The 14,822-nt window shown below is 41.7% G+C and overlaps 1 protein-coding gene across 1 annotated transcript; it reads left to right on the top strand.

Annotated features, from left to right (window-relative positions):
• Positions 1-5,800: 5,800 nt before the first annotated feature.
• On the top strand, positions 5,801-9,052 carry adat3 (adenosine deaminase tRNA specific 3). Its single transcript, XM_078551883.1, has 2 exons — positions 5,801-5,916; positions 7,776-9,052. The coding sequence occupies exon 2, from the start codon at positions 7,781-7,783 to the stop codon at positions 8,852-8,854; it is 1,074 nt and encodes a 357-aa protein (XP_078408009.1). The 5' UTR covers positions 5,801-5,916; positions 7,776-7,780; the 3' UTR covers positions 8,855-9,052.
• Positions 9,053-14,822: the final 5,770 nt, after the last annotated feature.

Raw genomic sequence — 14,822 nt, 5'->3', positions numbered from 1 at the left:
TCAGAAATTATGGAATTTTGCAAAAACATATTTTCTCTTGTGGTTAAGCCAAGTGAACATGATCTCTCTACTACATGTCATTTCCCCCATTGGAGCCACCACTTGATGGTGCTGAATGATTAGAGATGAGGATAGTAAAAGAGGTGGATAATGGTGGCCATGTACAAGACCCTGAAACGGAAAGACGAAAGCTCAGGGAAGAGAGAGAAAGCATGGGCTGGTGGTTGCTGCCAGTTTTGTGACACACCTTGGTGTGGAGGTGGCTCTTGGAGATGTGGAGGTGTAACTGGAGGGAAGCTCCAGGTTGGTGTCTTAGTCTTGGTCTGAAGTAATGGCTTGTTCTGTGAATTGTAGCCCAGGTTCAGCTGCTGGTTTTGGGGGAAGAGGTTTTGGAGGCCTTCATCTGAATGAGAGTCCTGGTTAAAGTCACAAAAATAAATCATTGCAGCTTTGAAAGTGTCAGTTAGACCAGGACGTAGTGAAACAATCAGGTGAAGAAGGGTAGGATGACTTACCCTTTACTTCTCGTTTAACCGCAACAGATTTTTTAAAAGGATATGCTTGCCAATTCAGTGAGTGTTTAACTGTTTTCGTGCTGTAACTGTAAAAGAACATACACAGACAGGTTTCCTTGTAGGTTTTTAAAAAGAAAAGAGAACAGTATTTATTGTACTTAACACCCAATCTAATAAAAAATAAAAACGCTGCAACTTAGACACACACATACACACTCAAAGTTCACACACACTCACAAGTTACAGAGTTGGAGGATAGATTAAGGAGATTTTTTAGAGTCCAATAAAAGTTAAAGGTATATGGGTCTTGTAGGCTGATGACTGGGACGGTTTCAGGCTGAGCTTGGTGGTTCCACTGGATCTGGCATCAAGGCAATTTAAATATGTTGTCAGATCTCTGTTACCTCTGTTCTTATGAAGTCAGCAGCTGCTGGGTTAATTCTTAAATCACTGCCTGGAGCAAGTGGATGGTCAATCAGTGGACAGGGCTCAAACTTTCAGGTAGGATGGAGAGAGAGAGAGAGAGAGAGGCCCACTCAAGGGTCCTGCTTCTTTGGCGTCTCTTTGGCTTCTGTCCTTGTGTTCTTGAGAAAAACAGTCTCTTAAACTCAAAAGAGAGTTAGTTGGTTTGTTACATGACCCTCTCTCTTCAGTTGACCAGTAACCCAAACATGGTCGTGGCTAGTGAATTCTGGGTTCATAGTTTACATGATTAGATTATGGCTGAGTGAATTCCTTTTTCAGCTAGAGTTCATTGTCTGAGATGATTTCATCTATTAAGTAGTCCCCACCCAGGTGAATAACCAAGTGATTGTCTGGATGTTCTGTGAATGGGTTAGGAGATGATCCCATTCATACTCCTTCAAGGTAATTGTCTCTCTTGGGGTTTTTATGACAGATTGACTCCATTTTAATGGTTCTCGAATGTCTAAGGTACCATCATGCAATAGTTCAGCCACCTTAGAAACTGCTGTTTCAAGACACTGGTGTCATAAAGCTATTAATGTTTATATTATTGGGGAAATAGTTTTCTTTTAAAATAGAGGTTTAGTCTGTGGGTGTGCCTTAATTGGATTAAAGCCAGCTAACCTGGGTGTTTTAATGTGTGCTGGTTTTGAAATGTAAGAGAGGTAGGTTGCATTTGCATTTTTTTGAACAGAGCATTCAAGAAGTGGGGTGAAATCTGGCACCTAGTGAGCAGAGACCAAGCAATATGTTTATATTACTAATAAAATTGGTACTATGAAAGGGGTTTTATTGTTAGAAGAGGTGGAGTTCAACGAGGCTGGTGATACAATGAGAACTTACATTCAATGAGATGTGCTGGATATAACCAATAACAGTTTTGTGTGTGCAGGGCAGAGGCAATGTAAGATCAAAGCAGCAGTAAGCCTCCAATTGTCTCCACAGAAACCAAAGTGAAAAGAACCTCATTTTGAATTTGTAAGGTGAAAGTGCTTTACCTGGTATCTGGTTAAGCCTATGGGTTGCTGTTGCCTTAATGGAGATTTAGTTTGGGAATTTGTTAAAAGTTATGATAGTAGCAATTTGTAGCCAAGTGTGTTTATTTAGCTTGTGTAAATCAATAAAATGTTTCATTTAGTTTAATATAAAACCTCTCGAGAATTGGTGGTCTGATTCCTGAATTTAGAGTTGCATCTCAAACATTCATGAAAATATAAGTTATGACAGTTGTTTAAAGTATGCCTCTGGGATTTTTAAATAACTCAGCTTTAACAACTGCTGGGTCATAACACTGGGATGCGGTTTCAGTCTTTTAAAACACAATTAGTGGTTTTCAGCCAGTAAATCCATAAAATAATTTTTGATATAAAATATGGCTTTATAATGGCAGGATGCAAGGAACCAGTTTGAAGCTGTTATGTTTTCTGGTTCTCAGTAGTTCTAAATAATCACACTTTTAAACTCAAACTGCTGGAGCTTCATTAAGTGTACTTCTTACAGCTCTCCATGTGGCTGGTGGACTGATACATTGTCGCTTGGCACCTTTACTGCAGTGCAGCAGTAAATGTATCACCCTGGATGTACATTTGTATAACAATTAGTTCCTATTTCTTTATGAATAATATAACAATATAACTAAACTTATGTGCTTTAGTCTTTGGGTTAGTTAGTTGATTACGTTTGTAAATAAAAGTGTTCAAAATCATGGGGGTTTTAACAGTGCAAATGGATCTTTCTTTAATACGTGTGGGGATAGGTAGGATGTTTTAACAATAAGTTTTCGTAATGCATTTTGAGAAATAGTTTTAGTAAAGAGTTCTGCCCTGTTACAGCAGGGGTTTCCAAACTCTGACCCGATGGAGTCATAAATGTAGCAATTAAGGTTGCGTGATCCCCCTCCGCTGAAGCAACAATGGTGACTGTGGAGCAGACAATTGGGTGGGACAGCCCTGGACTCACTGATGGCTTGTCACCAAACAGTGCAGGGCGGATGATGAGCCCAAACGCTCCTTAACCTCAGAAAACACTTTTAGCAGCAAGCGCTGCTGGGTCCTGAATGTTTGTGCACCGAATTGGTGCAGACAGAGGCAGGCAAGTGTAACTCAGGCACTGACTGTGAGCTGGAAAAGCCAAAACCAGGAGGTCGTGCGACTGAGCCAGGAAGCTGAATAGCGGCTTCAAACTTTATTGTGTTTCTGCTCCTGTTGTACAGTGGGGTTGCCAACCCTCCAAAATTAGCCCAGAGTCTCCAGGAATTAAAGATTAATCTCCAGGACACTGTCCTGTGCAATCCTGGAGAAAAATCATCGGAACATTGAAAGGATTTTTTTTTGTCATTTTCTTTCAACATTTCTCTTTACCAGATATAAAAATATTGAAAATTGAGGAGGAAAAGGCTGTTTGGCTGACATTTAAGCATCATCCAATTGCGTAATGAGTCTTTTTGCTTTCCAGTTGACATAGGAAGGCAGTGCATTACAAGGATGGATGTGTTGGCCAACTAATGGCTGGAGCATAGGGGCAAGTCATGTGATGAAACCGCCAAAAATACATTTAGACACAGTTAAACCCTATTGTATAGGCTCTTTACCTGGGCTGCATAGGTACTGGCAACTAGAGCAAAAGGTGTGAGGCGAGTGGGGGAGACGGGAGAGCAGCTGATTACTGTATGTTTGGGGGAGGGGAGAGGGGTTGATTACTGTGTGTATGGGTGGGGGAAGGGGAGGGGGCTGATTACTGTGTGTGGCGAGGGAGAGATACGGGAGAGGGGTTGATGAGATGGACAGTTTACTTTGTGTGTGGATGGGGAAAGGGGAGAGGGGCTGATTACTGTAGGGAGAAGAGGGGAGAGGGGCTGATTACTGTAGGGGGAGAGGGGCTGATTACAGTGAGTCCACTGTCACTGATGAATATGGAAAACTTGACATGAAACATGAGTACATAAAATATTGACATGTTTACAAAGTACTTTAAAAACAGATTTTTATATTTATACTATATATTGTTTATTATGGGAAAAATCCCCCTCCCCCCCCACATTGTGGGGGGGGAGTGGGAGTGCAGGGGGTGCGCTGCCATTTTACATGGGTGAGCCAATTAAGGCCCGCCCAGCATGATGTCCACCAGGGAGCACATAATGGGGGGAGGGGGAATTCCCTCAGCCGAGAGTGCGCTCTTTCGCATATGTGTGCAAATGAGCGCATAGATCTCCCTGAGGCTAAGTGCTGCTTCAGGGAGATCGCCTCGGAATTAAAACTTTTAAGACAAATGTTTAAAAAATTTCGCTGACATGTCCCCTCACTGTCACATGAGTTGGGACATGTCCATCACTTCAACTGAAAACTTTATTAAATATTTAAAAGCCCTCATGAAACCTAATTCCGCCCGTGGATGAGGTTTCATGCTTTTTCTTAAGCTCGCCAGGGCTTCCGGCCTGCCGGCCGGATGGGCAACCCTGTCAATTGCCTAAATTGGTTTATTAATGGCCTCAATAGGCCATTGACAGATCGGCGGGGGCACAGCTGATTCGGCTGCACCCCCACCGACCTGAAAATTGAAATGACGCAGGGTGACATCGGGAGTTCTGCCCGACATCATCCTGCATCATTTTATGCGTCGGTGAGCGGGCCCCGCCCACACTCACCGACTGGAAGATTCTCCCCTGTACGTTGATATGCAAACTTTAATAATCATATGCTGAATGTTACTATTCCTGCCATCGCAGGAATTCACCAAGGCTCCTTAGACAGTGCCTTCCAAACTCACAACATCTGGAAGGACGAGGGCAGTAAATAGATGAGAACACCACCTCCTGGAAGTTCCCTCCAAGTCACTCACCATCCTGACTTGGAAATATATTGCCATTCCTTCACTGTCGCTGGGTCAAAGTTCTGGAACTCCCTCCCTCAGACCACATGGATTGCAGCAGTTCAAGAAGGCAGCTCACCACCACCTTCTCAAGGGCAATTAGGAATGGGCAATAAATGCCAGCCAGCAAAGCCTACATTCCATGAAAAAACTATGCTGCTTTATTGTTTTTGTTGGCATCTGAGTTACATTATTTTTCAAGTGTTAAAATGGGCTCACATTGGAAAGTAGTTTGTGAAAGCACCATGTTTAAGATTAAATAAGCCACCAATAAACCATTATAAATTTATAAACCAACCCAACTGCCAATCTATGTTGGTTTATGCTTGGAAGTAACTACTTTATTTTTACAACAAATGTCTTGATCTTTTGAAGATTTTGTCTCTTGATTTATGAGAATGGTGTTGGCATGACTTAAGTTATTTAAGTTGAAAGCAAAAAACTGCGGATGCTGGAAATCCAAAACAAAAACAAAATTACCTGAAAAAACTCAGCAGGTCTGACAGCATCTGCGGAGAGGAGCATAGTTAACGTTTTGAGTCCGTATGACTCTTCAACAGAACTAAGGAAAAATAGAAAAGAGGTGAAATATAAGCTGGTTTAAAGGGGGTGGGGGAACAGGTAGAGCTGGATAGAGGGCCAGTGATAGGTGGAGATAACCAAAAGATGTCACAAAGAGGTGTTGAAGCTGGTGATATTATCTAAGGAATGTGATAATAAAGGTACAGATAGCCCTAGTTGGGGGGTAGCGGGGAGGGATCGAAATGGGCTAAAAGGCAGATATGAAACAATGGATGGAAATACAATTAAGTTGATGTTTCTGGAAATCCTCATATGATAACTGATACCTTCATAAAAATTGAGTTTCTGAAATGAACAACTGAGTGAATATTGCAGCCTGCTGCTCTCTGAAAGCGCCCGGTACTGTTGCAGGGGGACCAGAGATGTTGGGCGGGGGATCGGTTAGTGTCGGTGCACCGAAGGCGGCGGAAGAAGCCTGTGGGTGCTGTTTCAGGGTGGGACTCGGATCCGGTAGCCGGTGTTTGACAAGGGGTCGCACTGTTAGCGGGTAAGGAGACACCGTCAGCTACCGAATAAACAGCAGCAATTTGGGGCTGGGTATCTGATGTTAGCTTGGTTTCCAGCTGGTATCGCAGCACTTCACTGGAATGTTTAAATTGTTGACGCCACCTTCTTCGCCCATTCTAACACTGACGGTAAAGAGCCTGGAAGAGTGGGTAATCCATACTAGGATAGAGAGGACCAAGTGGCTTATTTTGGCTCCTCCTCTCATTGGGACTGTTTAGTATCTCGCAACGCCCCACACCCCGACCATTGCATATGCAATAATTTCTGGAATAATTCCAGGATTTTCACGTCAAGTAGTCGATCTCCAGATCCATCTCAAGTGCTGATCAGTCTGCCATGAATAATTTCCTGATAACATTTCTAAGTTAACTTGTTACTGATTTGAACCTGTGTCGCCTGTTCTACTTTCACAATCTGCAGTCTCACTTTAACATAATATCTTGGATTTAACATCTTAAGTCCGTTAACTATCTTCGGTTCCTCTAAATCCTCATTTCAAATGGGTCGTTTCTCCAACCTTTTTCCATAAATTTGACGTAAGGGGCCAATGTTGTGTCCCTTCTCTGCACTGCCTCCAGTACTTGGATGTCTCCCTTGTACCTCAGCAATCAGAACTGAACACAGTACTACAGCCACTATACATTTTGTTCACCACTTCCCCTGATTTGTCTCCTTTTCTTTTGGTTATGTAGTTAAACATTCTGTTGGCTTTGTTGATTACTGCGCTGCATTGATTCGGCACGCTGAGTATTAAGGTGTTTAACAATCTTGAAGCCCCTTTACCTGTTCCCATCAATTTTACACCATTTGAGGAGACCATATCAGCTATTTCTCTCACACAAGAATTAGGAATAGGACATTCAGTCCCTCGAGCTTGCTCCGCTACTTGACAAGATCATGGCCAATCTGATTGTGGCCTCAAATCCATCTTCCTGCCTGCCCCCAGTAACCCTTGGCTCCCTTGTCGATCAAAAATCTATCTAACTCGGCCTTGAATATATTCAATAGCCCAGCCTCCACTGCTCTCCAGGGAAGAGAATTCCACAGATTAACGACCCTCAGAGAAAAAAATTCTCCTCATCTCAGTCTTAAATGGGAGATCCCTAATTTTTATATTGCGTCCCTTAGTTCTAGACTCCGCCACAAGGGGAAACATCCTCTCAGCACCCACCCTGTCAAGTCCCCTCATCTTATATGTTTCAATAATAATTTCTCATTCATTTGTGCAGTGATACCATAAGAGATGACCATAGTATCATGGGAACTAGGAATGGTTCATTATAGTATGATCAGTCACTACATTACTTGTGTATGTTTTTTTCTCTGATCCCTGGCTAGCACATTATATACTCTGCTCATAAGTGTTAGTGCCAAAGGACATTCAGATGAACTGTGAAATATATCCTGAAGAATACGTATGGCATATTGATGTTAACTTTTTAACTAAGTACCAACAGCTCAACTGGAAATACTTGATGCTAATTTTAGGTAACAAAATGGAAAGTGTTCTGTTTGTCAGCATTAACATCCCTCATCATGATGGCACAAATTTTAAGAACAGGTGCAGTAAGACTAAAGGCAGGTAGATAGGTTACACAGAGCAAATACTCTTAAGTAAAATAGAATCTAAGTTGGAGCTCTGGTAGCTAGGAATTGTGATCTTTCACAGTCTCAGTGTGCATTCCAAATGGATTGTATATTTTTGGCTACTGCTTTGTAAAGGAACTATTTGGGAAGAATAGAAGATACAACTTTTGGACTTTGATTGTTTAACTGTTTTCCTATTTCCTTCAGCTTCTGACACTCACTATAACAAATCTCCCAATTCTTATGTTGAAGGTATAATGGAGCCAGAGTGCAAAAAGAGAAAAACAAGGGCAATCAGCACTTTCACTTGGGAGCTGAGGCCTGTACTTTCAGATGAGAAATTGTGTGAAGTTGAACTTCTAGAAGCATATGCAGCCCCTATTATCAATAAAAAACAAACATCTTGTCTCATTAAACAATTGGCTTGTCTCTATCCACTGAACAACCTTCCACATATCAAGAGAGTACGAACATGCAGGGAGAAGAACACTGATCATGCTTTAGAAATTATAATTTGTCTGCTCAGGGATTTGAATGACACGGATGTACCAAATGGAGAAGTATCTCTCAGTGACCTCTTTCCTGAAGGAAAGGCTGATGGCATTGGACTTGGAGAACCTTTTCACGTCAAGATACCAGCATACCAACCATTGACCAGACCTCAGTTTGAAGCAGCTAGCCAGCACTGGCCAACAACTTTCCATGAAAACAAGCAGGTGACTGATGCCCTCCAAGGTCGTCTTTTTAATGCTGAAAAGAGAGCAAAAATGCAGACTTTTATGGAAAAAGCTATCGAAACGGCTAAATTAGGAAAGGAAATGGGGATGGAGCCAGTAGGTGCAGTGGTTGTTAACCCAGCCACTGATGAGATTATTGCAGTAGGTCATGACTGCAGAAATGGACCAAATCCACTGCTTCATGCAGTTATGGTGTGTATTGATCTAGTTGCCTATGGACAAGGTGGTGGTGCTTTTAATCATAACAAATATCCTAACTGTCATTTTAAGTCTTTAGAATCCTTTTCCGATGACTACGTAATCAACGTTGGTAAACCTTTGCTTCCTTCAAAGGATTATAGTTCCACAGGAGCTATTGTAAATGGGCTGCCCTACATATGCACTGGCTATGATCTATATGTTTCAAGAGAACCATGTGTAATGTGTGCTATGGCACTGGTCCACTCCAGAATACGCACAGTTTTTTATGCAACATCTTCTCCTGATGGAGCATTGGGCACTAAATATAAAATACATACAAAAAAGGATCTTAATCACCATTATGATGTTTTTAAAGGATTGATGGAAGAAGAATGTCAGCTTCTTTTGTCTTAACGTTGAACAATAGTTTCAGTCTTGCTTGTGGAACAAAATGTATTTTTATTACAAATTTCATTTTTAAATGCATTTTCATTTTATATACTGTTTTAACTCCAATGGACCATCGACTCTTAAATTCTAAGTAAATATTTACTATTTTGAAGAGTTGTGTAACTCCTTGATGTTTTGTTATTTATTAAACAATGAATACAGGTTTTTCTTTGTATTAATGTACAAAAATTCATCATGGCATTAGACTCAGCAACAAAAGTGGAGTCAACCATATGGGTTTTTGTGTGATCCACTATTGAAGACAAAAGGTCTGGACATGTAACAACAAAGTTGATCATAAAGGTTGTATATGTTGGAACATGAATAGCATCAGGTCAGGAATTAATATAGGTGATTTTTTAAAAATGTTTGAATCAACTGCTTGTATTTTATAGCTTTCCTCACACTGAGAAGTGCCTTAAGTACTTTACAATGATTGTGTGGAGGGAATGCAGACAGCCAAAGAGGAGGGTTGATAGTCTTTCGACAGTAGAGAGGGAGATGACAAGACAGATGGCAAGGAGATGAGGAGGGAGAGAGTTTCATTGAATGGGAATATAGTGGCTTAGGAAGAAGCAATCAATAGTACATTGGGGAGCAGGAAGTAGGCTGTAGCAAAAGTGTATGCAAAGGCACCTTAGTGGGAAGAAAATGCTAGACTGAAGTGATTTTAAGGTGAAAACAAGGATCTTGAAGTCAATTCAATGGGGAGCTATTGATCCTGGAAAGTTTAGGGATGCAGGCCTTAGTTCAGGTGAGAATATCGTTGAGATGTTCTGGATGAGTTGTGATTTATGCAGGACAGAAGTGGAGAAAGCCAATAAGGAGAATGCTAGAGAATTTCAGTCTTTGTAATAGAGGCATAAGTTAGGGTTTCCACTGTGCAGCGGGGAGATGTTGGTTAGAGGCGAGCAGTGTTTAGGGGATGATAAAGCAGCCTTGGTAATGGATCAAAGCAGCTACGACTTGGCCAAGTAGTGTACCATGTTTTTACACGAGATCATTTATGTTTACCTGCTTACTGGACTTCACAGTATCACAATATCTAAGTATCCTTTCAAAGATGAAAAACCAGCCCATTACTAGAAGTGGTTGACCCTTGAGTTCTGAGGGTGCTCATGATTCAAACATACTTACAACTAAGCTGCAAGAGATAGAGGGTGACTATTTATTCATTAGGCCATTTGCCTGCAAATGGGCTCTAGGGAATGTTAGCGCAATTAAATGCTGTAAAATGCAGATTTCTTTAAAAGCATACTTGCAATTCTTTAAATTGTTGAAGAGATTATAGCGATAAAGTGGCAACATATTTTTAACAAAATTGTGCAAAGGTAAATTATCCCTCCTCATCCTTCTCACAGTGTATGCACCCTTTGACATGGTTGACCACACCATCCTCTTCCAACACCTCTCCGCTGTCATCCAGCTGGGTGGGACCACACTCACCTGGTTCCATTCGTATCTACCTAATTGTAGCCAGAGTATCACTTGCAATGTCTGCTCTTTCCACTCCCCGCACCCTTACCGTTATTGTCCTCCAAGGATCTCTCCTTGGCCCCCTCCTATTTCTCATCTACACGCTTCCCCTCGGTGATATCATTTGATAACATATTAGTTTTCACATGACACCCAGCTCTACCTCATCACCACCTCTCTCACCTTCTCCATTGTTGCTAAATTATCAGACTGTTCATCTGACATCCAGTATTGGATGAACAGAAATTTCCTCCAATTAAATATTGGGAAGTATGAAACCATTGTTTATAGTCCTTCCTCCTAACTCTGTTCCCTAGCTACCAACTCAATTCCTCTCCGTAGCAACTGTCTTAGACTAAACCAATATGTTCACAATTTTGGTGTTATATTTGACCCCAAGGTGAGCTTCTGATCACACATCTATACTATCACTAAGACTGCCTATTTTCACCCCTGTAACTTTGCCTGACTTGCCCATCTCAGCTTATTTTCAGCTGAAACCCCCATTCATGCCTTTACTTCCAGACTTGACTATTCCCACAGACTGCTGGCTGGTCTCCCATGTTCTACCCTCCATTATTATCCAAAACTCTGCTTGTGTCTTAACTCTCACCAAGTACCATTCACCTATCACCTCTGCCCTTGCTGACTTTCTTATGAGGAGAGGTTGAGTAGGTTGGGCTTGTACTCATTGGAGTTTAGAAGAATGAGAGGTGACCTTATTGAAACATATAAGATTCTTAGGGGGCATGACAGTGTATATGCTGAGAGGTTGTTTCCCCTTGTGGGAGAGCCTAGGACCAGAGGGCATAATCTCAGAGTAAGGGGTTGCCCATTTAAAACAGAGATGAGGAGGAATTTCTTCTCTGAGGGTAGTAAATCTGTGGAATTCTTTACTGCAGAGGGCTGTAGAAGCTGGGTTGTTAAGTATATTCAAGGCTGAGATAGATTTTTAATCAGTAAGGGAATCAAGGGTTATGGGGAGAAGGCAGGAAAGTGGAGTTGAGGATTATTGGATCAGCCATGATCTCATTGAATGGCAGAGCAGACTCGATGGGCTGAATGGCCTACTTCTGCTCCTATGTCTTATGGTCTTATGGACTTAAGTTGGCTCCAGATCAAGCAATGTCTTGATTTTAACATCCTAATCCTTGTTTTTAAAATCCCTCCACAGCCTCTCCCTTCCCTATCTCTCTAATCTCCTTCACAACCCTCACCTATCTGTGCTCATCCAATTCTGGACTCTTGAGAATCCCCAATTTAAATTGCTCCATCATTGATGGTTCTCTGTTGAGCTGCCCTGGGCCCTAAGCTCTTGAATTCCTTCCCTATACCTCTCTGCCTCTCTACCTTCTTTAAGACACTCTTAAACCCTATCTCTTTGACCAAGCTTTTGGTTATCTGATCTAATATCTCCTTATGTGGCTTGGTGTCATATTTGTTTCATTATACTTCTGTGAAGTGCCTTGGGATGTTGTATTAAGTTAAGAGCGCTATTCAAATATAATTTGTGCTACAGCCAGAGGGTAAGTTGCCAAAAGTTGACAAGAATGGAAGCCAAAGACCAAAATGATGTCCTTACTGTTATACAAACCCCAACAAAGCTTACAGCAGTTTAAGGAGAAGTAGTTGATTGTAGCACAGGAGTTTCTGTGGAGTACAGGCTGTGGAGCTTGGAGACATGAATTGAAGCGCTGCAGTGTGCCATGATGGGATAATTATAGCACAAGTTTATATAGGTGATTTATGATAAAAGTGGACATTGACACTCCCATCTAAAAATTCCACAGGCAGAACTCTGTCCTGCTCCAAATTTTAAATATTGGTAGTGTTTTAATAACTTTAGTTTTAAAATAACTAATGTTAAGATGTAAACTGTCTATTCCTTTGGCTACAAAATTGGGACCAGTGGAGACTACAGGTCAGAGATCTTTCATATGAACATACAAACAAGGAGCAGGAGTAGGCCATTCAGCCCCTTGAGCCTGCTCCGCCATTTAATAAGATCAAGGATGATGTGATAGTAACCTGAAATCTGCATCCCACCTACTGCCGATACCTTATCACCCCCTTGCTTACCATGAATCTATCCACCTCTGTCTTAAAAATATTCAAAGACTCTGCTTCCACCACCTTTTCAGGAAGAGAGTTCCAAAGGCTCACGACCCTCTAAGTGAAAACATTTTGCCTCATCAGTTTTAAATGGATGACCCCTTATTTTTAAAAAGTGACCCCTAGTTCTAGATTCTTCTACAAGAGGTTACATCCTCTCCACATCTACCCCTCAGGATCGTATATGTTTCAATCAAGTTGCCTCTTACTCTTCTAAACTCTAACAGATACAAGCCTAGTCTGTCCAACCTTTCCTTGTAAGACAACGCACCCATTCCAGATATTGGTCTGGTAAACCTTCCCAACTGCTTCCAACGCACTTACATCCTCCCTCAAATAAGGTGACCAATACCGTACACAGTACTCCAAATGTGGTCTCAGTAGTACCCTGTACAACTGAAGCATAACCTCCCTACTCTTGTATTCAATTCTTCTCACCATAAATGATAACATTCTATTAGCTTTCCTAATTACTTGCTGTACTTAGCACACTAGCCTTTTGTTATTCATGCAATAGGACACCCAGATCTCTCTGCACCTCAGAGCTCTGCAATCTCTCACCATTTAGATAATATGCTTCTCTTTTATTCTTCCTGCCAAAATGGACATATCTGATCCAATTATGGCTTGTCAAAACATTACTGAATATGCAAACCCTCAACAATGTATGGCTTTGTCAAGGTCCTTTTATTTTCATTGATAACTTTCGGTTTGGAGGCATTTTGTCTGGGCATATTCAACAGATTTCTACCATATCTTCACTTGTCTTGTGTCACAATGCTGTGGTAAAATGGAATTCCATGGAGTGAAGTAACAACCTCCAAAAGCTCAAATGGAAGATTCTGGAAAGCTCACTGTAAAATAGTGTGCAAGTTTAGCATTTGTAGTGCTGAATGGTCAGCAACTCTTGATGGAAGTCAAAGAGGAGATAGCAAAGGCTTGGAGAAACCTCAGTCCTCATTAGAAATGTAAAATGTGCTGGAGACCTGGAGTACAGCCTATCTAATAACTCTGTTCAAAAAGGAGAGAAGAATAAACTAGGTAACAATAGACCAATTCTTCATTGAGGTTGTGACTGAAATTTGCCAACTGCTGCTGCCACAAACCAGATCTGCGTTCAGTGTGGAGTGAGGACAGTATTGCTTGTGGTTATCAAGGTGACAGTGATACATAACTTTCGTGCATCTGGCTCCTTCCAGGCTGAGGTTGGGAGATCAAAACAACATCTTGCTCCATAGAGGGTGTCACAGACTATGCACAAACAGTTTAATCTTATTCAGTCTTTGCTAGAGACAAGAAGCAGAGCGAGCACAAAGGTTGGCACAGATTTGAGGCTTCCTCATGGTGCAAGGTGCTATTGACTGCACGTACATTGCCTTACAAACGCTTTGTGAACTTGGCCATTTTTATTACAAAAAGGATTTAACACCTTTACTGCTTTGGGTATCTACTTTTGACATAGCTTTGACTGGTACCCATGCACAGCATACCTACGATGACAGCCATCCTGTTACAATGAACATTATAGAGCACACTATCAGCATCCTGAAGCAACATTTCTGCTGCCTAGACTGCTCTGGAGGAACTCTGCAACACTTAGCTAAACAGACATCTAGGTTTGCAATTGTATGCTGCATAACCACGCCTCCTTAGCTACTGGCAAGTGTTTTTCCCTCATATCAGAGAGAAGCTGAGGAGGAGGGAGTACAACAGGAAGTAGAGAAAGAGGAAGGGAGGCTCCAACATTCTGCAACTTTCTATTCGGGTTCTAGACAATCAAATTAATAATGAGTGTTACCAGTAACTTCAGCCATACCTCTCCATTCACCAACAGTTTAACACTCCTTTCCTCAATCACTAACCATTGTGTCATCATTTCCATTAGCACAAAGCAAAAATCACTAGAAAATGCATATTCCAATCTAATCATTACATAATGCATACCAAAATAATCACCCTTGTGTATTCTCTTCGTGCCTGTCTTCTGTGTACCTTTGCCTATCCTAATACTCTTACAAGGTGCTTCCTCATAGGCCACAGCATAGCTGGTGGAAGGTTGTTGGCCTTCAATTGAGGAGATTGCCTTGAAGGATGGCCTTGGACAGCCCTGGGCCTAGAGAGCCTGGCTTCAGAACACCATCTCATTCTGGGCTGGCTGACAGACAACAGCAGGGGCACTGGTGGGGTGGTAGGGGTGGAAGCAGGATGCTGTCATTCTGAGAGGTAAGCATGTTTGTATTTTATGAAGCCACATCCACTCACCCGGGGCACTGCCTCCGCACTCCTACTCATCTATTGGAAAACAAATTGCTTGAGTGCTGTAATGTCATGGAAGCCCCTTTGA

Source organism: Cetorhinus maximus, chromosome 11 (genome assembly GCF_964194155.1).
Source record: "Cetorhinus maximus chromosome 11, sCetMax3.hap1.1, whole genome shotgun sequence".
In the NCBI taxonomy this organism is placed as follows: Eukaryota; Metazoa; Chordata; class Chondrichthyes; order Lamniformes; family Cetorhinidae; genus Cetorhinus; species Cetorhinus maximus.
Note: the sequence above shows the minus strand (reverse complement) of the source record. Positions and strands in the feature narration are given on the sequence as shown.